The sequence below is a fragment of the Medicago sativa genome, chromosome 4 (assembly GCF_051527215.1).
Source record: "Medicago sativa cultivar Bolivia chromosome 4, Bolivia_mono, whole genome shotgun sequence".
Lineage (NCBI taxonomy): Eukaryota > Viridiplantae > Streptophyta > Magnoliopsida > Fabales > Fabaceae > Medicago > Medicago sativa.
This window is the reverse complement of record NC_140752.1, coordinates 49,438,783-49,465,655: the sequence shown is the minus strand read 5'-3', so window position 1 is coordinate 49,465,655 and position 26,873 is coordinate 49,438,783. Positions and strand designations below refer to the sequence as shown.

The following is a 26,873-nucleotide window of genomic DNA, read 5'->3' as shown; positions in this document are numbered from 1 at the left end:
CCATTTTAAGCTCCTTAACTTGTGTCCTAAGGGCACAAGTTAACATGACCCTTATATCATTTTGCTAATTGTCATAAGGAGAAATGCTAAGGTCGTGTTATAAGAATTAATTAAAATGAATTGATCAATATTATATATGTGATATATGATTCTGATACGACATTAGTATATGTGATATATTGATTGTGAATTTGTAGACAATTTGTGAGATTGAGATTCAATATCCGATTCGATATCCGATTCTAGAGAAGCATCAAAGAGATCCGGTTGTTCATACTGAACAAACAATTGTTAAAACTATTGTGTTTGATTGTGGTATTAGCGTACCTAGCTATACAAGAGTTGTATTATTATAGTTTTATCATTCGATCAATTGTTTTTAAAGAGATTGCCGTGAATTTGAACAATTCGTGAGATTGAGCTTCGATATCCAAATCTGGTGAAGCATCAAAGATCCGATTGTTCATGCTAAGCAAATAATGTTTGAAACTATTTATTTTATTCACACTACAGCCAATAAATTTGGTTAACTGTTGTGGCCAGCGGTAGTTAACTACCGCTACAGCCAGCAGTAGTTAACTGCTGCTGCTTTCCTGGCTCAAATTCCAGCAGCTTTTTCCTTCCCTTTTTCCCCACATTTGAACATGTTTATACATACTATTTTGAACACATTTTTTCACTCATTTGCATCCAATTTCAAATTCATCAATTCTAAAACATATAAAAGGTACTAAATAATTCTGAGGACCTCCAAGAAAAGGAGGCCCTACAATAGGCACGGCAGGTGCCACCTCATCACGACGACGTTGCCCAGGCTCGGGCTCAGGCGCAACCGCTTGCACATGACCGTCGTCATCCTCTACCTCAACATCCTCGACCTCATCATCCTCGCCCTGTGCCACCTCCTCTGTCTCATAATACTGTGATGCCTCCTCCCCCGGCTGATAAAACATTGCATCCTCCTCCCCCAGCTGATAAAACATAGCATCCTCCTTCATCCGATCATATCCAACAACGCATACCTGACTTACTCATATGCTTGTGTCGGATCAACCACCTGGCAGTAATCCATCTATGGCTCAATTTGACATTATTCGAGCTAACAATTTAGTGTTGTTAAACACATGCTAGAATTACCTTTTAAATATATATAACTTGCACTTTCCTGGTAGCCAGCAGGTCTTTGTTCTTTGTCACATGGGGATGGGGTATACCATACATTAATATATTTTATAAAAACAGCTTGCTCACTAGGCAGATGATAACGTCACCAAATCACGTCAAGATAATGAGGTCAGGGAAGGGCATGATAAAAAGAAGAATTTCACTTTCGAGAAAATTCAGCAAAAGTAAGAATAAAAAAAGATAAATCCTGAAGAGTGTTTTAAGACATTTGTCAAAGTAACACGTGTAACAATAAGTTTTTTCTATGATACTCCCTCCGTCTCGGAATAACTGACCCATTTTCTAAAAAAAAGTGTCCCAAAATAACTGACTCATTTCAATTTTCAATACAACTTTCATCATTCCCAATACAATATAACACTAAATAATACTACTTTTATCATTCCCAATACAATATATTCCACTTTCCCCTTTATTTATACACTTTTCTTAATCTGTGTGAAAAACCAAAGTATGTCAATTATACCGGGACGGAGGTAGTACTTGGTAAGAAACAACGGATGGAATATAAGGTAAAATCTATATCTTACTTCTATTGATTGGACGATGGTTAAATTTTTTATTTTCTTTCTTCTTATTGATGTAGTGTTGTATTTAGAATTTAGGGTTTTGTTAAAGAGTGTCTTCAGTATTTTTCAAATATTTTAAATTAAGTAATTATTCTTTAAAAATGTAAAAGTTTTCAATTTTCAACGCACATTATCACACAAACTCTCATAAAAAGTTATCAATTAAAATATTTAACTAATGCTCCGGTGATACAGGTTAATATTTTTCTAAATTTATTGCTCTTCCTTTACACACTTTATACTCATATGATCTTTTGTCATTTAATATAAGTTTTATTTTGGTTTGTAAAAAAAAAAAAACAATTTGTTTGGTGTCCGAGGTATTGTGTTCAATTTATTTTGTTTAAAAGTATCATTTTTTTTATAAATTGTTTGCTTTTCTTTATAATTAGTGTTTTTATGAAATTTGTTAGTACAATTCATACAAAAATTAATAATTTATTTTTTCTGGTTTACTAATAATTGATTAAACCAATAAGATACTGAATATTAGAGAGATGTTTAAAAGAGAGTGTTGTTAGCATTACTCATTGATGGAATGAACCCTTAGTTTCATCCTTTATTGGTATGCTTTCTTTAAAAAAAAAAACTTTTTTGGTATGCTAGAGACTTTGTTTGGTTAATTTATCTAATTTTAGGTTGAATTTTAAACCGGAATGTAGTCTAGTCCTTAAATTATATTTTTCTGAGTATAATGTTTTTTATATATTTAAATTTGGAAAATACTATGGTGAAGTCATGAGAATGACTTTTTATGATAAAGTTAAATAGCCAATCATTGAGTATTTGTGTACTTAATCCATGTCACGTCAGATTATATATGATGTATTGCACATTTTTCCATAAGGTGTGTCATTATATCTTTACTTATTGCAATTGTGTCCTTGATTAAATCAAAATTAACATAGATTCTCATTTGTGCACTACTCCCTCCGGTCACTATTATAAGCAAAACATCACTTTTTAGATACAGTCAATAATTAATGTATCTAGTCTATAATAAAGACTAGATACATTAATTATTCAATGTATCTAAAAAGTGGAGTTTTGCTTATAATAGTGACCGGAGGGAGTAAGATTGAAATTTCCATTAATATTTTGTACGAGAGCTGATTCGTAATAAAGTAAAGTTTAGTTTTATAGTGGTCCACCAGCATGACACTAGTTAACATGACATCGGCAGTTATACTATTGGCCAGACAAAATAACTTTTCCAAAAAAATCAATTCTTTGATTGCACTGTAGAAGCACCAATTAATTTCTATAGGAGGCAGAAGAGTTGGTTAAGTTACCAGGTTTAAGATTTGGGTGGAAAGGATATTTGTGTCTCACCTTCGATATGCTGAAGAGACTCCCCAAGCCATATGTAGAATGGAAGCGTTAATTTTTTTTTTTTTTAAACAAAATGATACTTGCTTAAAAAGCAAGCACCAAGAATATATTAAGAAGCAAAACAGATACAAAGAAAAGGAGGGGGGACAAACAACCAAAAACCCTCCAAAGAGAAAAACAACTTAAGAAAATCTAAAATAAGGCAAGCCTATCCTATTTCTAGCATAAGCTTCCCTAATTTGATTAGGAACGTGATCCCACCAAAAAGAGGAATTCAAGCTAAGGCCAATATCTGCAATTTGGTCAGCACAATGATTCCCTTCCCTATATATGTGAGTAACAAAAAAGGACATAGAGGAAGTGAATTGCATACAATTGTCCCATCTGTTTTTCAAGTGCCAAGGAACTATAGCTTTTGACTTGAAAGCCAATGTAACTAACATAGAATCTGTTTCCAACCATAAGTGAGTCCAACCTCTTTGAACCGCTATCTCTATAGCATACATTGCACCATTTAACTCAGCAATTAAGGAAGTTGAGTTGCCCAAGTTATAGGCAAAAGCACCAAGAAATTCACCCTTTGAGTCTCTAAAAATTCCACCACATGAAGAAAGACCTGGATTTCCCACTGAAGCACCATCAACATTACATTTTATCCAGTTGAAAATAGGAGGTTGCCATAAAATCTCTTTTATTGTTGGAGCTTTACCATAATTGATTTTTACTGAAAAAGCTCTGAGTAAAACAAAATCAGCAATGGAGGAATTTGCAGCACACTTTGAATGGTTACCTGTCATAGCCGTGCCAGATATAATGAGATTAATGGCTGATCTCACAGGGATCTTCTTGTTGCTGAACCTTTGTTGATTCCTACAATACCATATGGTATTGATAGTGTTAATTACTGCCGCTAAAATCACTACTTTGCAGAGAGGGGACCAATTTCTGTTGCATAACTGAATGGCTTCTTGAATTGAGGAAAAATTACATTGCAAATTCACAATGGACTCTAACCAGTTCCATAAAGATTTAGCAAAAGGACATTCCATGAATAAATGACTGGTTGATTCTTGGCTCAAACAACAGATGCTGCACATAGAGGGGATTTGACAACCTCTCAATAACATATTATCATCTGTTGGTAATTTGTTGTGCAAGCTTCTCCATATCAACATTGATTTCGATGGAGGAATGGCTGGATTCCAAATAGAACTTGCCCAAGAAATGTTCTGACCTATGTGACAATGATGCTGATATGCCTCTTTAAAAGAGAGACTGCCATCATGCGATTGTGCCCAAATAAATTGGTCATCTTTTTCAACTACAGGAATTGAGACAGTCTGAATGATACCTTGTAAAGTTGGAAACATTTGTTGAAGATTATGAGGAATACTCCAAGCTTTGTTGTTAATGAAAAGGTTAACCGTAGCTTTGAGAAAAGGATGAACATAATCTGGTATGTTCAAGGATTTCACTAAAGGCTCACCACTCCAAGAATCTAACCAAAAATTAATGTCAATTCCATTACCTAACAGCCAGGCAGAGTTAGAAGATACCTCATTGAATTTGTGCTTGATACTACTCCATACTGAAGATGTGATATGGTACTTGATAGGAGTTTTGTGCTTCAACACTCTATTCCTCAAAAATAGAGCCCAAGGAAGATTTGATTGAGTCATTTCCCAACAAAGTTTCAAATTAGCCCCTTCATTGATCTTTGATAGAGATCTAATACCCAGGCCACCCTCCTTAAAAGGAGTGCAGACCTTATGCCAAGCCACAGTAACCAGCTTTCTCTTATTAACATCACCACTCCATATAAAGTTCCTCATAAATCTTTCTAAGTCTTTAATCAACTGAACTGGCCAGGAGTATATTGAAATACAGTGAAGAAGCATGCTATGGATCACGCTCTTTACTAATTGCACTCTTCCAGCAAGAGAGAGGAGAGAAGCTTTCCAAGCTGAAAGCTTAAGTTTCACCTTATCTGCAAAAGGTTGGAAGTAAGCTGACTTCGCTTTCCCTTTGAAAATTGGCACACCTAGATAAGTGAAAGGCAAAGAGCCAATGCTAAAACCAGTCACATTGGAAATCTGAGTTAACCTCTGATGAGAAATGGAACCGGAAAACATGGAGGATTTTTGAGGGTTGACATGTTGACCAGATTCCTGAGCATATCTTAAGAAGAGCTCAATGAGATTGTTGATGTTGGAAGAAGAGCCTTTACAAAACACCATAATGTCATCTGCATACAATATGTGCGAGGGAGCAGGATTATTTCTAGAACCTTGAATGAGCTTAAGGTCACCATCTCTGACCAATTTAGTGAGGCTTCTGCTTAAAACTTCTTCTGCAAGGCAAAAGAGAAGAGGAGACAATGGGTCACCTTGTCTGACTCCTCTAGAACATGAGAAATATCCATGAAGCTTCCCATTGATAGAAATAGACATTTTGGCTGACTCTAATATGGTTTTAATCCAACTGCAAAACAAATCATTAAAACCGAACGACTTCAACACCTTCAACAAGAAATTCCAGTCAATAGTGTCAAATGCTTTAGCCATATCTACTTTAAGCGCCAAATTGCCACCAAAAGTCTTCTTATGCAGCACATTAATGACCTCAGAGGTGAGACAAATGCAATCTTTAATACTCCTCCCTTTTATGAATCCTCTCTGCTGAATAGATGTGATAGCTGGCATGATGGTTGAAAGCCTGTCTGCTAAAATCTTAGAAATCACCTTGAACTTGAAATTAGCAATGGCAATTGGTCTAAACTGCTCCACTGTATCTGCATTGTTAGTTTTAGGAATAAGAGCAATAACATTAGCATTAAAATTGGGCAATAACCAACCAGAAGTAAAAAACTGTATAACAGCCTTAAACACATCATGTTTGATTATTTCCCAATAAGTTTGAAAAAAGATTGCTCCAAAACCATCAGGTCCTGGAGCACTATTTTTATTTAAATCAAAAACAACTTTTGAAATCTCTTCATGAGTTGGTAACAAAGTCAACATATTGTTGATTCTATCTGTGATCAAATTTGGAACAACTTCTTCAATCAGGCCATTTTGAATGGTATTTGAATTACTCGTAAACATATTTGTAAAATGGTTCACAACATGTGCTGAAATTAACTCAGGGTCATTCAGTGTGATATCACCACTCCTCATGGTTGTTATATGGCTGGAGACATTTCTAATCTTGGCAACTCTATGGAAATAAGCTGTATTCCTATCACCTTCACAATGCCACTTTACTTTAGATTTTTCATGCCAAAACATTTCTTCAACATTCAATGCATTTTCTAATTTGATTTGAGCAGCTTTTTCTTGATCCATAAGCAAATCAGAGATGCCAGAGTTATCTATTTTCATTTGAATTTCATCTAGTTCTGTGTAAGCAGATGTAACTAGAGAATGCACATTACCAAAAGTATTTTTGTTCCACACTTTCAGGGCCTCCTTTAAAATCTTCAATTTTTGGGTTAAAACAAACATGGGGCATCCAGAAATATGATTGTTCCAGCTTTGTTTCACTATATTAATGCAATCAGGGTGGGAAATCCACATTTTCATGAATTTGAAAGATGATGTGAATTGAGGGCTTTGGGTTTGGAATTCAAAAAGGATAGGGAAATGATCAGATCTTAATTTGGTTAAGGTACAAACATTGATGGATTCACAAGCATTTATCCAATCATGATTAACAATGACTCTATCTAATCTTTTTTGGGTGTTGTTTCTGCCTCTTCTACCATTTGACCAGGTTAAGAAAGCACCTTTAGTATGTAAATGAATTAGGTTATTGGAATCTGACCAAGATTGAAAGTCGGACATAGGTAATCTGGCTGGTTCATGCTTGCCCTGATGTTCATGGGACCCTAAAATAGTATTAAAGTCACCAATGCAACTCCAAGGCATATTGTGTTGGGATTGGATAAGGGTTATGGCTGACCAAAGGCTTCTTCTACTAATGTAGCAGGTAGAAGCATACACAGCTGTGATACCAAAAGGTTTACTATTAACATCAATTTGGATTGAAATTTGCTGGTTATCAATGTCAATTACTGTAGGTGATATGTTTATGGAGCAAAGACACCACAAATTAGGAGTAAGGCAACCTCTATTATTAATTGCACAAACTTTAAGGCCAAGGTTATGTAACCATCTAGGGGAGAGGTTTGATATAGACATCCATGGTTCAGCTATAAAACATAAATCAGGTTTAAACTTTAAAATTAACTTTTTTAACGCTAATTTTGTAGGAGAATTAGCCAAACCTCTAAGATTCCAGAAAAAGCACTTCATTTGAAAGGTTTGGAAGAACCAACCTTTGCTCTGGTGATATAAGGTTTCTGCTTTGAAGTTGTCAGAGTGCTAGCTTTCTTCACAATCTTCTTTGTTGCTTTACTAGTAACCAATTGAAATCCTTGTTCATCAACCAAAGGGTTAGCAGCTTCTGCTTGAATAGAGATCATATTAACAATAGGTAATTTGTTTTTCAAATTACTGGGGCCTGCCGCTTCATGACCATCACTAATAGGCAAGTTTACTTCAGGTTGAACATTAAGCTCCATCATACCATTGTTAGCTTCCATCTCAGCGAGATTGGCCCAAGATTTATTCAAAAAACTAATGTCCTTCTGCACAATATCATTTCCCATTTCATTGTTACAGTCATCTGTTTCATAGAGCTGCTCCTCATTGTGACCTGCACCAGTAGTATCGTTGTTGATAGCTTGTGTTGCATCAACAAATTCAGAACCAGTTTCACTACTAGCATCATCAGCAACTGAATTGTTAATCTCTAGGAACCTGAGCTCCACCTCATTATTCCTACCAGCCTGAGGTGTTTGATCATCATGTCTCTTTGACATTTCCTCATTAATCTCTCTTTCCAAATCAACATCATCTTGATTCCTTCCCTTAGTACCAGAATCTTCTAAATTCACCACTTCAGGCACCTTACTTTTCTTTGGCGCATAAACCTGAGCAACCTGCCCATTTTTCTTAACATTCTGCGCTTCAGATTTTTTCTCCACTGGCTTTCTTTTACAAATCTCATAATAATGACCAGTACACTTACAAAAGCTACAGAAGTCAGGTAAGTTCTCGTATTCAATGTCCACGAAGAACGCAAATCCTGTTCTTTCAACTAGAATTCTATGGCACAATGCTTCATTCAAATTTAAATCTATTAAAACCCTAGCATAGTGTCCAAAAGATCTATCAATCATAGATTTACCAGTGATGCTATCAGTACAAATAGGAGTCCCAACCCCACTGGCTATAGCAAAGAGTATTTTCTGGCGCCAATACTCTTGTGAAAGCCCAAATATTCTGATCCAAACCTGGGTAGTAGTTTGATGCTGAAAATTAGGGTTAAAATCTTTACTCCATGCAAACAGCTTCAAGATTCCAGGGTTCAAATTCCACGAACCGATGGTTCTGACCCTTCTCATGTCTTCCACTGAGGAGAAAGAAAACTCATAGAATCCTTTCCCAATCGAAGTAACCCCCCATCTTCCTATGGTTTTCCACAAGGCAGATAGCTTAGATCTTAAGGAATCAACAGTAATAGGGTTTGAACCCTTTGGCCAAATGATTCTACCTTGCAAGTTATGCTTGCATGTCTCTAATCCAGCTTCATACTCATCATCAGGAATCTGAATAGCTCTATCCTCACCTTTGAGACATGGTTTAGGTAGCTGACTCAGAGGAATGTCACAAATATTGTTAACAGCCTGTGCAAAAGTTTTTTGTTGCTTGGTTTGATTATTGGCAGGTTTAGGAGAAGATTTGGATGGTGAATTTGGTGGAGATTGAAGGCATGGCCAGTTGATCATGGTGGTTTTGATTGGTGGTGGAACGGTGGTCATTGGGAAAAGGACGGTTGAAAGCGGTGGTTTGAGAAAACGTAAGAGGAAGGAAAGGTTAGTGTTTGAACAGTAGCAAATCGCACTTAAAATCGCCTAGGTTAAGAGAGCACATGTTGTAAGTTTTTAGTCTCTATAAATATTTACAGTTTTGTTTTTAGTCCCTACAAAATAAAATCACACTTTTTAGTCCTTGTGACATTTTCCTTAAGCATTTTAGGGACTAAAAATGCTGATGGAAAAATTTTATAGGGACTAAAAATGCTGATGAAAAATTTTATAGGGACTAAAAATGCTGATGGAAAATTTTATAGGGACTAAAAAGTGTGATTTTATTTTGTAGGAACTAAAAACAAAACTATGAATATTTATAAGACTAAAAACTTAATTAAATTGAATGTCATTTTTTATTGTTAATTAAATTAAATTTTATTTCTCTTCCGTACCATCAAATTCAGCATCTTAGAATTTCAAGAAATAAGTGAAAGTCAGAAATGCATATCTCTTTCGTTTCCCTTTCATTTTCTGTAATAAATTTAAGGGTTAATTATGTTTCAGGTCCCTACAAAATTGCGACCTTGTAAGTTTAGTCCTTATTTAATTTTAATAGCATTTTTAATCCTTACAAAAATTTTCTGCACTCAATATTAGTTCTTACTCAAACCAAATTTGTTTAATTTATGCTTAAACTCTTAAGTTTTTCAACGATTTTTTACAGGCGTGTTAAGAACGTTATTAAAAGGTCCTCCGAAAAAAATATCGCAAAAATTTGATTTCTACGTCCATATTTTTGTTACTTATATCTTAAACTTTTGTTGTTTTAAAAAATTCATATTTAATTTATTTCATGTTAAAAAATTATAGATTTTAGTAAATGAACCTTTCATAGTGTTCTAAACTTGTATAAAAAGAATCGTTAAAAAATTTATGAGTTTAAGGATAATTAAACAAAATTTATTTTAGCAGGGACTAAAATTATAAGTAAATTTTTTTTTGTAGGGATTAAAAATGCTATTAAAATTAAGTAAGGACTAAACTTACAAGGTCGCAATTTTTTAGAGACCAAAAACATAATTAACCCTAAATTTAATTTAATTTTCAAAATTTTGACACTTTATTTTTCCATTCTTATTCCTCACTTCTGCAAACACAAGATAAGCTTAAAATATTGAAACTACAGTATGAATGTGTGGACACTGCATTTAGTTTTATGTGTGAAAGAATAAAATAAACATTACTATCTTACGTACGAAAAATATTATAATATACGAGAGGGTCCGTTATGCTTTTTTTTTTCTTCTCTTGACTAAGGGGTCCACTATGCATTTATGCTATTATATAAAGTTTTAGTCATGATTATGTCAGTCCACATGATACGCGTTTCAATCCTAGCATATCACACTATTAATACTGAGATGTCTTTTTTGTCTTGAGCTCATTCCTATAATCAACTTTGATTTGAAGAAATATAACAAAATATTACAACATGGTTAGAGCTCCTTATTTTGACAAAAATGGAACAAAAAAAGGTGCATGGAGTAAGGAAGAGGATCAGAGGCTTATTGCTCACATTGAGAGACATGGCCATCCTAATTGGCGTCAACTTCCCAGAGTTGCAGGTATGAAATTTTGTCACAAATGTTAATTAGTAGAATTTAATCAAGTAAGTAGTTGAATTGCAAATTAAGCCTCATTCAGTGATGTTATTAGCCATCAATCTTCCATATTTTGTTAGGTAGTGTCCGGAGTTCGAACCCAGACCTTGCATATATTATGCATTGCCTTACTAACTTACCAACTGAACTAAACTCACCGGGACATCAATCTTCCATTCTAGTATTAATAAGTTAAGCAGGATATTTAGTAGAATTATTAATAATAAATTAAGCAGGATATTTATTAGAATTTTTATTTATTTTTTTATCAATTAATTATGATATTTGTAGTAAATTTTACTCTTCTCTTTAACAGGTTTAGCAAGATGTGGAAAGAGTTGTAGGCTGCGTTGGATGAATTATCTGCGGCCAAATCTAAAACGAGGGAACTATACACAGAAGGAGGACCAAATGATCATGGAATTGCATAAAAAGCATGGAAATAAGTATGATATTATTACTTTAGTAAAAAAAACAAGTATATGATATTATTAGTTCTCATTCATCTTTGTTAAATATTGCATCTATAGAGTGTAGTTTATTTGACAACAGAGAGGGTCATAAAAAAGAAGTTGACAACACACGATAAGCTTTGTCGGTTGAAGGATAATAGCTTAATGCCAAAAATACACAGCTCTGAATGAGTGTAATTAAGCTTTAAAATTAAAATCAGTATCACATCAAATCTAAAAGTCCCCCTCAAAAAAATAATTAAATCTAAAAGTCCGAAGCCTTAAACAATGTTTTTATACATTTGTTTAGCAAGACTCAAATTCTAATTAATGCGATTTAAAAAAGAGAACAGAGAAATACTGCCACTAAAATATAGTAATCAATACTTTATTAGACTTGTGTTTTAGTTTAGATGAATTAAAGGTATTTGAGGGGAAATAGGTGCATAGACCTTCGAAGAGGGAGTCTTAGCTTAATAAGAGTTGATACAAAATTTGTATTCTCACTAGAAAGGAAGACAATAGTACTTTTTTTTTAAAGGAAGGAAGACAATAGTACTTAGAGATAAGATGTAATTTATCCTCTTAAGAAAACAATATATATTAGATAAAAAAACATATATATTAGGCACTCTCTTAAATTTTCTAATATTAAAATATTTGATAAAAAATTAAAACATCAAAATATCATGATATAGAGTTATTTATAAATAATATAAAATTATTAGTGGAAATCATTTAAAAACTTTTTTATGGTTGTTGGTTGGAAGGATTGACTATTTGTCACACACTATCATAAGGAGATATTTGTACATCTAGACCCACATTTTTTGTTTGAGAGAACATCTAGACCCACATAAATACTTTAAAATTAATTTTTCCATTAATAATAAAAAAAATGTCAAGTTTTCACTTGTTACAATTTTGTTTGTTGCAATCTATTTTTTAAAACCGGACCAAATTGATAGACTCAATCAACTGATTTGAACCGGTCAGTTTGCTACTTGGTTTAAAATCAGTTGTATAGTAGTTTGATTGAACCAAATTGATAGGGGTTTGAACCGCAGTTGGTTAGATTATTTTTTTTGTCAAATGCATCTAAAGGTTCTTTAAGTTTTTCGTTTTTCTCAAAGTGGTCCTTTAAGTTTCAAAAGTCTCAAACAAGTCCTTTAAGTTTTTGAATCGTTTCAAACAAGTCCTATTATAGATAGCATAGTTGGTAATTGCTTCCTTGAACTAATCTTTGGTACCAAATCCGGCTCCTAACACCCACTTAAAATTAGTCATTTTTTTAGGCATGACAAATGGTGGATAATGCTCTTTGTTGCTATCATCTGAATCATCACAATCATCCTCTAAAAGGATTTGTTTGAAACGATTCAAAAACTAAAAGGACTTGTTTGGGACTTTTGAAACTTAAAGGACCACTTTAGGAAAAACGAAAAACTTAAAGGACCTTTAGATGCATTTGACCTATTTTTTTAATGTAAATATCTTAATTAATTTTTTTCCTATTAATCATCTGATTTAATGGTGATTTAAGTTCAAACTCTTGTACAAACATTCATGTGATGAATTGTCAATCTGTTACAGATGGTCTCTTATAGCTGAAAATCTGCCTGGAAGATCTGACAACGAGATAAAGAATTACTGGCACAGCCATCTACATAAATTCTCAAAGCGCAATGACACTAAAGAGATTGAAAGTCCAAAAACGACAAGTGAAGCTATTAGTGTTGATTCTCACCACATTTTGGAAAGTTCATTTTCAATGTCCTCTGAAATGTCCTACCCTAATAATAAAGTCAATTCCCCTTCAGTTTCATCTAGTCATGTAGAATCAAACATGGACTTCTACAAAAGAGATCAAGATAGTGGTGCTTCTTGGGAAACATGGGATGGATTCAGCAACAATTTTTGGACTGAACCGTTTGTTTATGAAAATGCATTGAGTCAGGATTACTTTCCCATTTCATGTTATGGAGAAGAGGTAGAGGATCCATTTGTTTTATGGTAGCACAAATGTGTAATATATGTTTTACTTCAATGGTCACGCTAAAGTTTACATGTTACACCCGGTAAATAATAGAAAGCAAATATTAGGTTGTGTTTTGGGTTCCATTCTCTCAAATAGAAAACAAGGAAAATGGTTGTTGTGCTAGGGAACTTTTTCATGTATGAGCATTCAAGTGATATGATTTTGTTGTCGCTAAAATGTTTCACTTCAATTGTAACGTCCACACTAAACATATCTAAAAAGTTTAGCATGTGCATTATATTTAGTACTTGATACATTAAATTTTACAACAAAAGACCTCGAATGAATATTATACACAACAATTGGCGTTCGTACATGAAGTAATACAACACTTTCTATCCAAAATATAGTAAAACACTCTTAAATCCATGAGAACATCCTGCAGCGGGTACGAACGAGTCCTTGCTGAATATCCATTCGGCCACAAGCATGCTGCGTCCCGATAACCAACCTGCTGATCTGGAACAAATAAGGATTGAGATGAGACATAATGTCTCAGTGAGTTCTACCTAATCCTAGGCTATAGGTAACCTCGGGGAAAACCTATGGTTACCACGTGTCTACAAATACAACCTGACGGTTGATTATACGTGTGTGGAACATGCTTACCTAGACAGTCGTGCATACTAGATCCGTCATAGATTCTTCGTGTCATAACTCATAAGTCTTGTCTTACATTCTACATGTCATGGAGGTCAAGGGAACCTAAGACCGCTACGTCAACATACGATAAACGTGTCAAGACCTATACATAAGCTATTCATGACATAATCCTAAACTGGACGATCGAAAGGTACTAAGATCGTCAACAGTGCTCTTATAGTCTTATCTTGGTGTATAAGCATATACTTATTTCCTAACATACATAGTCGTATCATATCATGTTCATAGTCATTTATTATGTTAGAAGTTAGCGTGTAACAAACAACATTATCTTGGTTCATTTTACGAAGTGTATCGGGTGGAGTAACTTCGAGTACAATCCCTTACTTTACCGATGAAAAGCTAGCTAAGGTACATCAGACTCCCTCAGTGTCGTGCGGGCCTACCTTGCGGAGCATGTCCCGTCCCCCTGGCGTGAACCTCTTGAAATCCCCCTTGGCGTGGATCGCAAGAGACACGACGCCTGCATCTTGCTTATAGTTTTATTCATGCATAATGACTTATACTATTACTTGCTTACTTATTTACCACGGGTCCGTGATCTACCCCATTAACGGTAAAATGCTTACATAGTCATTCTTGTTTATGGTGAAGGGCTTATACTTATCAATTCATTTCTTGATATTCTTAGGGTTCATACTAACATTCTAGTTCACGACGGTTTACGTCGTGGCTCTATGGTTTTTTCCCATTCTTGGTTCATCGCTACCCGAATAATCATGCTTAAACTCTCTTGGCCATTCTCATCATATATGTTAAAATTATCCATGATTTTCATTTCAAGAATCGTTCGATGTAATGTGCAATGATTCGATGATGTTTAGGGGTTTTATAGTTGGAAAACATTGCGAGAAAAAGTATCGGACGGCACTACAGACCCCAAGACGAGCCAACAAGCCAAATGGCAAGCTGGGAGGTCAGCCCCAGTTCGCCATTGGCGAAATTTCTTTGGAAGGATTTCGCTGTTAGCGAAATATTTTGCTAATAGCGAGTTTGACCCCACAAGTGCACATTTTGGAGGTCAACCCAAGTGCAGATTTTGCATTTTTGACCCCAAACTCATCCAATTCAACAATGCACCATATACATCCAACAACTTATTTAAACATTAGAAATCATCTTGCATGGCAATTTTAACATAAACATAACAAGAATTGGCATTGGGTGCTAAGATTATATCATTCTAAACGTAACACAAATCCATGGTTTTCTTACTAGAATTGGTCAAACCAAAGGTAGGTTAACTATCTAAGAACTCACCTAGAAGATTCAGCAACATGCATAGCTCAAAGCTTCAATTCCTATCTTCTTCCAATTCAAACCCTAACTCTTGCTCCTCTTGCTCCCATGTCCCAAAAGCTCCAATGTTCCACCATTGCACTTCTTCTAGTGTTTTCTTGTTCATGAAGCTTCTATGATTCTTGCTTAAATCACTAAATGCATGCATTTGAAAGCTTGAGGGAAGAAGATTGAGGGAAGGGGGCGCCACTTGTAGAGAGAAGGGGGAGAGAATTCCATTCTCGAAACCTAGAGAGAGAAACAACATGTGTTTATGAAGATTTTGGCTCCAAACACCTTTATATACCCCCTTGGTGCAAATACCAAAATGCCCTTCGTCTTAGTCGTGTTTATACTGACACTGATGATTTAACCTGTACTTATCTTACACTGCATAATAGTATCTTCCGTCTTACCATAACTTTCATGGACACTCTCCTTCTGATATATCGACTGCTAACTTCTCGGACTTGACGAGCGGGATGTTACATCAATAAATAAACTCACATATCAATATTTTTTTTTTGAAGAAGCTAAACTAACCCCCTCAAATTGGCACCAGAGAGAATCGAACTTGAGACCTTGAAGAGGAGCATACTCCCAGGTTCCAAGCCAATACCACTAGGCCAACCCAAGTGGGTTCTCACATATCAATATATAATTCAAGTTAGATCGTTAATAGGATTTTTAGTTTATAGATTTAAAGTAACAAGCACACATTAATGGATCAAAGAAAGGTATGAACTTAAAATAATAAAGTAAAAGGGAAAAAGAAAGAAAAATAAAAGCACAAATTTGGCAAAAGGGAAAATATACTAATTTAGATATGTTTGAGTTTCATTCATCGTTTTTTCATCACTGTCAAAAAGAAGTTATCACGTGAGAACATATGTGTTATCTATTGAGGCGTAGTTTTATCGAACGGAAATGATCTCCTCTGCATGAAGTTTGATTTTACAAGTTACAGACAAAAAATAAATCAACTCCAATGTTGCATGGATGACATGTGTCTTCTAACTTCTATTAACCTTTCTCCGCAAGTGAATTCCTTTATATTTGAATTTTTGGCGTTGAAAGACTTGTACCGGTTGCTGGAAAGACTTTCTTTTTTGAAATTCAAACAACTTCATTAATTCATTGAAGAAGAATAACGATTAAAGTTATCAACCAATGAAAGGACATACCCCAACCAGGTTCCACTACTAGATTGCATAGCAAAGCCAACTAGTCTATGGGCTAACAAGTTAAACTCTCTACCTATGAAGTTAATAGACACAGTTTTGAACTCTTTCTTGAGCAAAGTACAATCAGACACAATATGATCAATAGTTGCAATAGTATTGGAGTCTCTAATACATTCAATTACTACAAAGGCATCAAATTGTACAATGATATCTTTAAACATTTGACCTTTAGCTAGTTGGAGACATGATATGATACCAAGAGCTTCGGCTAAGGTTGGAACAGTTGTCATCATTTCTTTCTTTGTCGCAGACAGTATTATGGCACCAGAGGAGTCCTTGAACACACATCCTGCAATCGTGAATCTAGGAAAGCAACTTGCATCAACCTAAACAATGTAACCTAATTGCTTCTTCTATTTCTTGGTTAGTGAAACGATCCCCGCACACCTTCATGTGATTTTAGTTAAGCTTACCTCTCATTACCTCACACACATCTTCAATTGCACTTGGTCCGAAGGAACCAACAATTTCTGAGAAATAACTTGTGAGAATACACTCAATTTGATCACCCCCTTCTCCATATACCATCTGAATCTTTAAGTTTTTTAATTTCATTTGTTGTCCTATGCTGATTTGCCTTGCCATGAATTTTTTTTGTATTCTTATACTCTTCAAAAAGAAAAACCGATTTACTCCTTTGTCTCGTCATATTTTAGGTTTTCATCTCGATTGAGTTTGACCACATAGAAGTATCTTGAAGAAGCTTATCAATGAGTTCGATCTCTTTTTCCTCACATTTCTCATCTTATATTTGTCGAAAGAATTGTCTAGTTCACTCATAGCTGGGATCTTCTCTAAACAATTATAAATAGCTCCACCCACCCCCACCCCACCAACGCACTCCTAATAATTTCTTCATAATTTTCATCCTTTGTCGAAGCCTCTTCAAATATAAAGATAGGTTTTCTTTTCTTCCCCCCTCTCATCAAATTAGCTTTTAATTCAAATAAAAACAACATGATCATAACCAATCCTGGATAAGTGGAGAGCATTAATTGGTTAAAATATGTTGATGAAGTCTTGTGTTGCCCCTGTCTAACCGACACTGGATGTTATCCTACGTCTCTCTTCCATTTGACCAAGTAATGGGGTGTCCTTCATATCCTAGTTCAATAAGTCTGCAGTCATCCATAACTTGTCTACCATGAAGCATATGGTTTTGGCTCCGAGCGTTGTCTCCCATCTTCTCTGAAACAGATCAAATTACTTCCCACCGACTCTGCAAGTTCACAAATTAGTTGTCATGTTATCGTTTTAGTGCACTTTTTTGGGTACCATATATGCTAGAAATATGACGTTGGTTTCCTTGCTCTCATCATCTTCAAAACTACCCTCAACATGGTTCAAAGAATATGATGAAATAGTGATTTGTAACTAATCCTTCCATAACAAAGCCAAACCTCCAACACACTCTTTTCCAACTCCTCTATAGTCCATTGCCAGACGGGAATTAAAACCACACTTTTTCTTTAAACCTTCCATCTCAAAACTCTTTAATCTAGTCTCAATTAAAAAGACATACATGGGATAATCAAGGCAGATGAGCCTCAACAAGGCTCAAACTACACGAGGAATACCTAAACCCCTTTAGTTCCAACTTAAAATTTTCATTGGGTTATGAGGTGCTGGTAATCCAACACCTCCTCTGAAATTGTTACTTCCAAAATTTATCTCGTCCATAATCCCGCCACCAATTTCCGCTCTTTATTCTTCCCCCTCCTCTCTCCTTTCCTTCTCGCCCATTTCTTGGCTGGTTTGTTAATGGGATTTGACTTAGTATTGGATTCCTTCTTGGATTGTTATAATCCTTGAGGCATAATTGCTACATTCCCCAACAATTCTACTACACTCTCTACTTCACATTGAGGTTTGTCAAGTTCAGTGGTGTTTCTTAGTTCCTCCTATTTGGTTGTACTCACAATATTTGTCGTTGATTGTTCCTGTTCCTCCCCTTTTTTTTTATCTTTTGAACCACTGTTACTATTACACGCTTCAGCAAACAAGCTCCTTCCACATGAGCTAGAACTGGTTTCCTTCTTGATCTCCATTGAGTTTCTTGGAAGAGGGGAAGCCTTCATCCATTGCACATACGGTAATTCTTTCTCCTAAATTTCATCGAACTTTGTTTTTGATAGGTCAAACCGCAAGTGCACGGTCTATCGAAGTAATAGTAGTAAAGTAGAGTATCGTTCCGCTAGGGAGTTGTTCAATCTAATTAACTTTAAAAGAATGATTAGAGGAGGAGAAAAGTTATAAAAAGGGAGGTTTAGTTGCTGAAGGTGAATAACAATAATAATAAAGAGCCTTGGGATCATTGGTTCGTCATAACAACGAATCCTTCACAATCAAGCCTTAAACTTATAATTTACGTTATTCTTAATTTCTAAAGACAAGTTTCTCTTTAACATATCAAAGCTTCTCTCGAAGTCAGTGAGTGTATCCCTCCAACAACCACACCTATTCTCATGGGTGATTGCCTTTGGGACCCTTGAAGATCGAAACTTTATATGTCTCAAGGTTTGCTAGACTATTCTCATGTTTCGCAACCCTTGTCTAAATTCACTTGTTCGAATATCAAATCTCCGTGTTCGCTTTATGAATTGATATTTGAGATGATGAATTAACCATTATCAAACCCTCCACGTTCGCTTCCACAGTTTGATAATAATTAATTCATGTTAAAACGGTGAATTTAGATTAGAAATTAAGGTAACATATAATTAGGGTTTAAGACTTGGATTGATTTGGATTACGTCATTAGACTTATCCAACAATCCCAAGACAAAGAAGTCTACTCACTCATGTTCATTGTAGACACGGGGGAAGAAGAGAGAAAACAATAAAATAAATTGCGAGAAAGAAATAAAATAAAGGAAAGAACTTTATTAAAAAAATTGTTGCTAAAATAAATTCAAAGACTAAAAGGCGAATTGTTTATGATGAAATGTTACTCTATTTATAGCTTTACAATCAACTTAGAAACTAAGCAACCATAAGGGCAAAACAGTAAAGCTGTAACAGGGTAACTTGGGCTTGAAGAAAAGCAGCAAAAGAGCATCCTGGAGGGTGGCACGGCCGTGCCACATGTTGGCACGGGCCGTGCCAAGTTTCTGACTTGGTGGGATCATATTTTTGCACTGTATTTTCATATTTCTGCACCGTATTTGCTCCAGTCCTCTTTCTTTTGCTCCAAGACACCTTCCACCATATATTCGTTCCTAAAATAAAATAAAAAGCAATTTGTAGTAAAAGATTTAAAAAGGAAATAAATATGCAATAAAATAAAATCAAATCTAATTAAAACTAATCTAAATAATGCAATAAAATTGACCAGGAAAGACTCCCGGTGCTTGAGAAAGAGTGGACACTTGTTGGGCTATTTGGGAGATTTGTGTTACAAGCATTTTAGAGTGAGTAGAGATAGAATCAACCTTGGTATTGAGTTTGGAAAGAGAATCGTTTAGAAATCCGGTTTGGTTTTTAAGTTCTTGAAGTTGTTTATTTTGGTTGGCAATAGAATTTTCCAACAAAATTTCCAAATTAGATTTCTGAGCGACTCTTTGGTTGATTGCATAGCCAGGTGGTGCTACTTGTCCATAGGGATTTTGATTTTTATAAAAATTTTGGTTTTGTCTCATCCCTTGGTTGTATTGAGCGTAGTTCATTTGCTCAACATCATTAATAGCACTACCTAGTTGGCAATCAACACCAACATAACCAGTTATACCACATATTTCATAAGAAGGAGATGTAGAAGCAGAAATGACAGCACTAACATTTAGTTTTTCAAATTTTTGGGTTAGTGCATCAATCTTAGAAGCAAGGTGATCATAGTTATAGACTTCGTACATACCTGCCTCCTTTTTGGAGGATAAAGAACTAGTGATGGCTCTCTCGTCGGTCCATTTGTAATGATTTTGAGCCATGTCTTCAATCATGGCATATGCCTCCATGTAGTTCTTGTTCATTAGAGCTCCACCTGCAGCTGCATCAACAGACATCTTAGTGGTATAAGACTAGCCATTATAAAAGGTGTGGACTATGAGCCACTTCTCTAAACCATGGTGGGGACAAAGTCTAAGCAATTCCTTGAACCGCTCCCACACATCATAGAGAGATTCCCCATCTTTTTGATTGAACCATGTGATTTGGTCCCTTAGTTTGGCAGTTATAGAGGAGGGGAAGAATCGGGCAAGGAATGCTTGCCTCATTTGATCCCATGAAGTAATGGAACTGACTTCAAGGGAATGGAACCAAGCGCTAGCTCTATCCCTTAAGGAAAAGGGAAAGATATGAAGTCTTACGACCTCTTGGTTCTCCTTTAGGGTTCCACTAATTCGTAGGAAAACAGAGATGTGAAGATTGGGATCCTCAGTGGGGGATCCCGAAAACTGATTTTACTGCACCAAGTTAAGTAGGGCAGGCTTGATTTCAAAGTTGTCATCCTCAACCGTTGGGTACACAATAACAGCTTATGGCTCAGCCGTAGATGGCGTTGCATACTCTTTGAGAGTGCGATCAGCCATGACGGTGTTATTTCGTGCGTCTCTCTTTCTTTTATGCAAAAACCTTTCGATCTCGGGAATAAGTATCACTCGATTTGTCACTACTAAAAAAACGCGAATTAGAGAGGGATTTTAGGGAGGGACAAAAATCCGTAACTAATTGTGACGGAATTAGGGACGGATTTTAGCATTAAATACAAATATTTAATTGCCAATTATTAGTGAGGGAATGGTTTAAACATGCCTCACAAAATATCCCCCACAAAACATCCGTCACTAAATCCCTTGGAAAATTGACGTTTTAAATTCTTGTTAAGGAATTTGACAGGGACATGATCCCTCTCTAATGATTCCCTCACTAAAATCATCACTAATGTCAATTATATAGTTGGTGATGAAATTAATCCCTCACAAACAAAGTGAATTATTCCCCCCAATTGTTTCACGTTTTGGCTTTCCCTCTCCTATACTAAAACATTCCCCCTATTTTTTTTTTCACAAACCCTAAAATAACATTTTCCCCCAAAATTTGGCTCCAAATTTAGAACCCAAAATTAGAATGTTCTCTCAAATTCATTGAACCCACAAAGATGAACACAGTGCCAAAATCACTTAATACTCCCTCTCGTTCCGAAATTTTCCCCCAAACTCATTGAATCTTCACTTAATCTCAGAATCCTTCCTTCGTTCGTTCTCCCAGAATCGTAAACCAAAAATCTCGCTGAATCTCACCTAATGTCGCTGAATCTCACCGAATCTCGCTGAATCTCACCGAATCTCTCAGAATTCTTTTCTCTGAAATCTTTCCTTCTCATCGATGAACTCACACTCATGGTAACCCCTCTCTCTCTCTCTCTCTCTCTCTCTCTCTCTCTCTCTCTGTGTGTGTGTGTCTCTCTCTCTCTCTCAATCATAGAATTTAATTTATTTTTTTATTTTTTATATTTTATTGTAATTTGTTTTGGGTTTTGTGGAGGTAACAGTGAACTCACTTTCCTTTCTGAATCCAAAAGTGAATCAGTGAACTTGCTCACACACATTCTCTGAAACAGGTGAATCCAAACCCTTAATTATGTTTGTTATTAATTTTAATTTTTAATTTTGTATTTTGAATGATTGTTGTTGAAGACTGAGATGATTTAACTTTTGATTTTGTTGAATATTGGTTGTATAAGACTTGTTTTTCAATGAATTCGTGTTGGATTTTCTGTTTTTCAGCCATCCTTCAGTTCCTAGGCTTGTGCTAGTATTGGTTTTGTATGCTGTTAGGTTACAATTTATTATCCTTGGTTGCACAATGGTTGTATGACAGTTAGCAGTTTTTTTTAGTTTGTTTAGCTTTTTTTGCTTTATTGTTGCCTTTTGATGTTGGTGAATGTTGTGTCTTTATGGTTACGGTTGCGTGTCTTGTTGGATTTTTGCCTCAGCTAGTATGTCCTACTTTTGTTGGTTTATGTTGGTTGGACTTGGGCACCATTATTAGCATTGTTGCGTGTCAATGAACAATGAGGTCTTTCATCCTCAAATCATTCATTTCAATCTCACTTTTAATATCCCCTGTTAAATCATCCTTCATTTTCATAAAGAGAAGCAAAATTCAACTACAGGACACTACCAAGTTCATAAATTTTTAATGCTTAACAAAAGATAAAGTTAAATTCCAGCTCTGTCTACAACTTTAGAAGGCTGTTGTAGCAGTGCAGTTTCCCAACTTATTGATTGTGAGGGTACCTTAACTTATTTTTCAATTTTATAAGAAAATTTGTTACTTATTATGGAAAATGTTTTTAGCTGAGGACAACAACTGGTTATTGCTTCAATTCCTGTGTCCGATATTTTTTGGCAGACGTTCAGATTTAATGACTCCAAGCTTCGAAGAGAATCAAAACACTATAAATGGTTAAAATTATTTGGTCAGAATCACATTCAATCTATATTCTACATGTCTACATCATAAAGTACTAGTGTTTGTGCAAACATTATTAAGTAAGTAATCATAAACGGTTCTAAACACTAGTGTTTGTGCAAACTGTTCTATTCACATTCAATCAAAACACTAGTGTTTGTGCAAACATTATTCAATCACATTCAATCTAATATTCTTGTAATGTCAGAATCATACATATTAAGTAAGTAATCATAAACTGTTCTAGCTTCTGTCAAAGCATTGATGAGTTACGAAAGAAAAGAATAAAACATTACTTCTATATTTAACTATAATGCAACTTCAGAGAATATAAGAATACAAGCATCTTCTGACTAGTAGAATAACAATTTTATTTATACAACAACATTTTTCAATTGAGGCATCAGGGTTTTCCCACCCTTAATACATAGATCATTGATAGTTCATGTGATGACAGGCTGTTGTCACAAAGTATAAGAAAAAAGAGAGTATTTTTAGCATCATAGTTTTTAGCACTTACTAATTTTTCATAAACTAGTTCCAACTAGACTTTTCTAATGAAACTTTGTGTTTATTGCCATGCATTAGTTTACTACTTTCCATGCACGTTTTGTATTCTATAAATAAAATCATATATGAAACTTTCTTTTTCTCTATCTTGTGTACAATAGTTAAGATTACTAGTACAAAAAAAAAAAGGCTGTTGGGTTTTGCAATTTTTTTAACTTTTCGTGTCTTCTAAAAATAATTAACAAAGGGTGAAATGTTAACAATTTTTTTTTTAGCTTAGCTTAGCAGTTAGTACCTCTTTAGTGGAATATTCCCTTGTTTATAGCTTAGCACATTTCTGTCAACAACATTTCTTTTCAAGTAGTATCATATACTTTTCATTACTCTGACCCTGTGATCTTTTTTTTGCTCTGAAAACATATTGATTGATTAAAAGATAATGAACACATATTGGCCATTTTGCATTGATTTAATTTGATGTAGAACACGTTGTATGTTTGTGCGTTTATATATGCTAAATGTGTCGCAACTGCAAAATGTGTTGCTGCTGTTGTCGTTAGTTTTTGCTGCTATAGGGGCTGCTGTTTTTTCTGTTGGGGGTAGGGGATTGTTATCGGACATTTTGGGATTGTTCAGCTATAGTTGTGAAGGATTCATTTGTGTTTGATATGTTTATTTTTTAGAATTTTTTTTCTTTCTATTGTGAATGATACATCTGTTATGGGGTAATTTAGAGGATAATTTAGAGGGTAATTTAGTTTACTATTGCTTGATGTTAAAATTTCAAGCGATATATGACCCACGACTAATGCTTTATCTCGTAAATAATGCAGCAATGGAAGTACCGGAAAATAGAAAGTGGATGTATAACAGAGTTAATTGTTACAAGAACATTACTGCAGAATTTAATACTGGAGTTCTGGAGTTTATTAAGTTTGCTTTGGAACAAGATAAAGATAACATTGGAGGAGGGGATATTAGATGCCCATGTAATATTTGCAAGTGTATGAAACATGAAAGTCCAGCAACTGTGAGGACACATCTATGTTTGTAATTATTATCATTGGACGAACCATGAGTAATTATTTTCAGTGAATCCTACATTGTCAATCTTTAACTATCCGGGTCGTCCTTTTGGAAAACGTACTAATTCTAATTTGACTGATAGGGAAATGAAAGCTGCACATCTTTATGTGCTTTTAAATTGTCCTGAGGTGGTGCCTTTCCTGAAGTAAGTATTCCATAGTTTAAATTTGCACACATGTATTAATTGTTTATGAAGTCAAATTTAATGGATATTTTACATGTGCAGCATGTACTCCGATTTGTTACGAGAACTAGACCCCGAGTTGAGTGAACCAGATTTGGACAAACAAATTTCCGCAACATTTCCAACTTGGTTCAAAACACATGTACGTGAATCTCCATAGTTTAAAATTATAGTACCCAATTTATTAGGTTGAATTTACAATATTTTGCCTAACGTAGGTGCTTGATTCAAGGAATGAGATAAATGATGTGCTGTTAACAAGTTTGGCATGGGGCCCTCTTAGATATGTTATCAAGTGGCATAGTTATGTTATTAATGGCTACAAGTTTGCGACAAAATCTCGAAATGAAGGGATGAGTACAACCAATTGCAATGTATGTGTTCGGGGAGGGCAATTAGATTCTTTAGAAAATGATTACTATGGTGTTTTGACTGACATTGTCGAATTAGAGTACACCGGTCACCCTACAAAGAAGGTGGTTTTATTTCAATGTGATTGGTTTGATCCGAGCTCTCAAGGGACCAAGACGGATAACTATGGCAATGTTGAAATAAAAAAATCTAGGAAATATCAAAATTATGATCCTTTTATATTAGCCCAGCAAGCGGATCAAGTTTACTTTACATCTTTTCCTGAAGGGCAACAAGGCTGGCTAGGTGTCATAAAAACCAAGGCCCGCAGTAACATTCAAACTGTGGAAAAAAAACAGCAAACAACAGATGCATATCAAGATGATGATGTTAATACACTACCTATAGTTGTTTCAAATGATGATTTTTAGCAATGTCTTGTTGACATTAATGGTGTAGCCGAAGAAGTGCCAAACTCTTTGTTGAGGAGAAGTGCCAAACCCATTGTTGGGGATAAGGAGGAGGAGGAGGAGGAGAAGGAGGAGGAGGAGGAGGAAGATGAATATGAAGGGGAGGAGGTGGAAGATGAATATGAGGGGGGGGGGGGGGGGAGGAAGATGAAGATATGTATGAAGATATAAATTCAAACTAAGTCATTGATCCAAGCAAGTGGGTTTCCTCAAAATTAAAGGATATTGCTGTAAGTTATTACTTCATGACCTTATTGAACTTGATGAATATTTAGTCTATTTTTAAAGTAGTTGAACTATCATATGGAGGTTCTGCACTGATGCTAATTGTTAAGAACTGGTGTTATTTTTAATTGTTTTAATAGTTCTGCACTGAAATAATTGTTCACTGATGCTATTTTTATGGAGGTTATGCACTGATGCTAATTGTTAAGCACATATTAAGAAATAATATAGATGTACCTATGACTTAGACTGAGCACTACCATTTCAATTTTCTTTCTTTTCTTCCATTATTATTTTGACATAAAGAACTCCATATGAAACATGTCCATATTTAAGAAGCAGATTGAGAAAAATAATGAATTGTCTTGACAAGAAGATATATTAGAATGTTAGTTTGTTTGATGCTTCTGGGAAACTGATATAGGTAAGCAGTGAACACATCATAAGTTTTTAGGACAATATACCGGGTAAAAATCAACAACATTGTTTTTAGATAAGGTTTTAGCATGGGCGGATTTAGACATGATGATTTGGTGTGGCAAAAATTTATAATACGATATATATATATTGGTAATGCGAAAATTAAATAGAAAAAGCACTATGATTTTCTTGTTAAAATATGTTAAAATATGATTTTCTTCTTAAAAAAAGTTAAAAACAGAGGCACGGGGAGTTGAACCGCAGACGTGACAATAGCTAACAGTCATCCTACCACCGCACCACACCAAGATTTGTGAAAATATTGTCCAATTATGTTATATATTATCATTTTGGTCTACTATATAAAAAAAAAAAAATTGGGCAATAATCTGGTGTGGCAACTGCCACACCATGTTTCAAGCTAGATCCGCCCCTGGGTTTTAGGCCAACATTTCATATAGTTATCAGGTGACAAAGTACTCTGTTTAAGACCAGGGGAAATAGTTATCAAAATATTTCATATACTTACTTCGAATTATTCATGTATTGAAGGCTCATGTGGAGTTGATTCGCGCATCACAGGAAGATTCACGTTTTCTTAGGGAGCAAATGGCTAAATTGATGGAAATGGTTTCTCAAGGTCATCTACATCCACCTCCACCTCCATCTACTTGATATATAGATATATAATATGTATAATATATGGTTATTTTGATAGCTTGGTTGCAAACTTAGTTAATGTGCTACTTCTAGTACCGTTAAAAATGTTTAAGCGTTTCTTATGAAACTGATTTTTGAGAGTTTCCTTGTGACTCTTGTGTATTTTGAGAGTTGAACAATGGTTGTAAACTTATTGAGAGTTTCCTTATGACTTTTATGGTGATGAATGTATGTGTTGGGTATGAAGACAATTTATGAA

The 26,873-nt window shown here is 34.9% G+C and overlaps 2 protein-coding genes, 1 long non-coding RNA gene and 1 other non-coding gene across 4 annotated transcripts; 3 read left to right on the top strand and 1 right to left on the bottom strand.

Moving 5' to 3' along the window:
• Positions 1 to 3,268: 3,268 nt before the first annotated feature.
• LOC146929565 (uncharacterized) lies at positions 3,269 to 8,970 on the bottom strand. Its single transcript, XM_085707356.1, has 2 exons — positions 7,419 to 8,970; positions 3,269 to 7,296 (listed from the first exon to the last, which is right to left on the bottom strand). The coding sequence occupies exons 1-2, from the start codon at positions 8,968 to 8,970 to the stop codon at positions 3,269 to 3,271; spliced, it is 5,580 nt and encodes a 1,859-aa protein (XP_085563482.1).
• Positions 8,971 to 10,361: 1,391 nt separating this feature from the next.
• On the top strand, positions 10,362 to 13,289 carry LOC146929564 (transcription factor MYB8-like). The gene is made up of 3 exons (XM_085701426.1): positions 10,362 to 10,586; positions 10,939 to 11,068; positions 12,668 to 13,289. Exons 1-3 carry the CDS (start codon positions 10,454 to 10,456, stop codon positions 13,089 to 13,091), a joined length of 687 nt encoding a protein of 228 aa, XP_085557552.1. The 5' UTR covers positions 10,362 to 10,453; the 3' UTR covers positions 13,092 to 13,289.
• Positions 13,290 to 20,353: 7,064 nt separating this feature from the next.
• On the top strand, positions 20,354 to 20,460 carry LOC146929563 (small nucleolar RNA R71). Its single transcript, XR_015009099.1, has one exon. It is a non-coding gene; the product is annotated as a small nucleolar RNA R71 (small nucleolar RNA).
• A 447-nt stretch (positions 20,461 to 20,907) lies between these two features.
• On the top strand, positions 20,908 to 26,873 carry LOC146929562 (uncharacterized). The gene is made up of 3 exons (XR_015006062.1): positions 20,908 to 21,636; positions 21,786 to 21,854; positions 26,507 to 26,873. It is a non-coding gene; the product is annotated as an uncharacterized LOC146929562 (long non-coding RNA).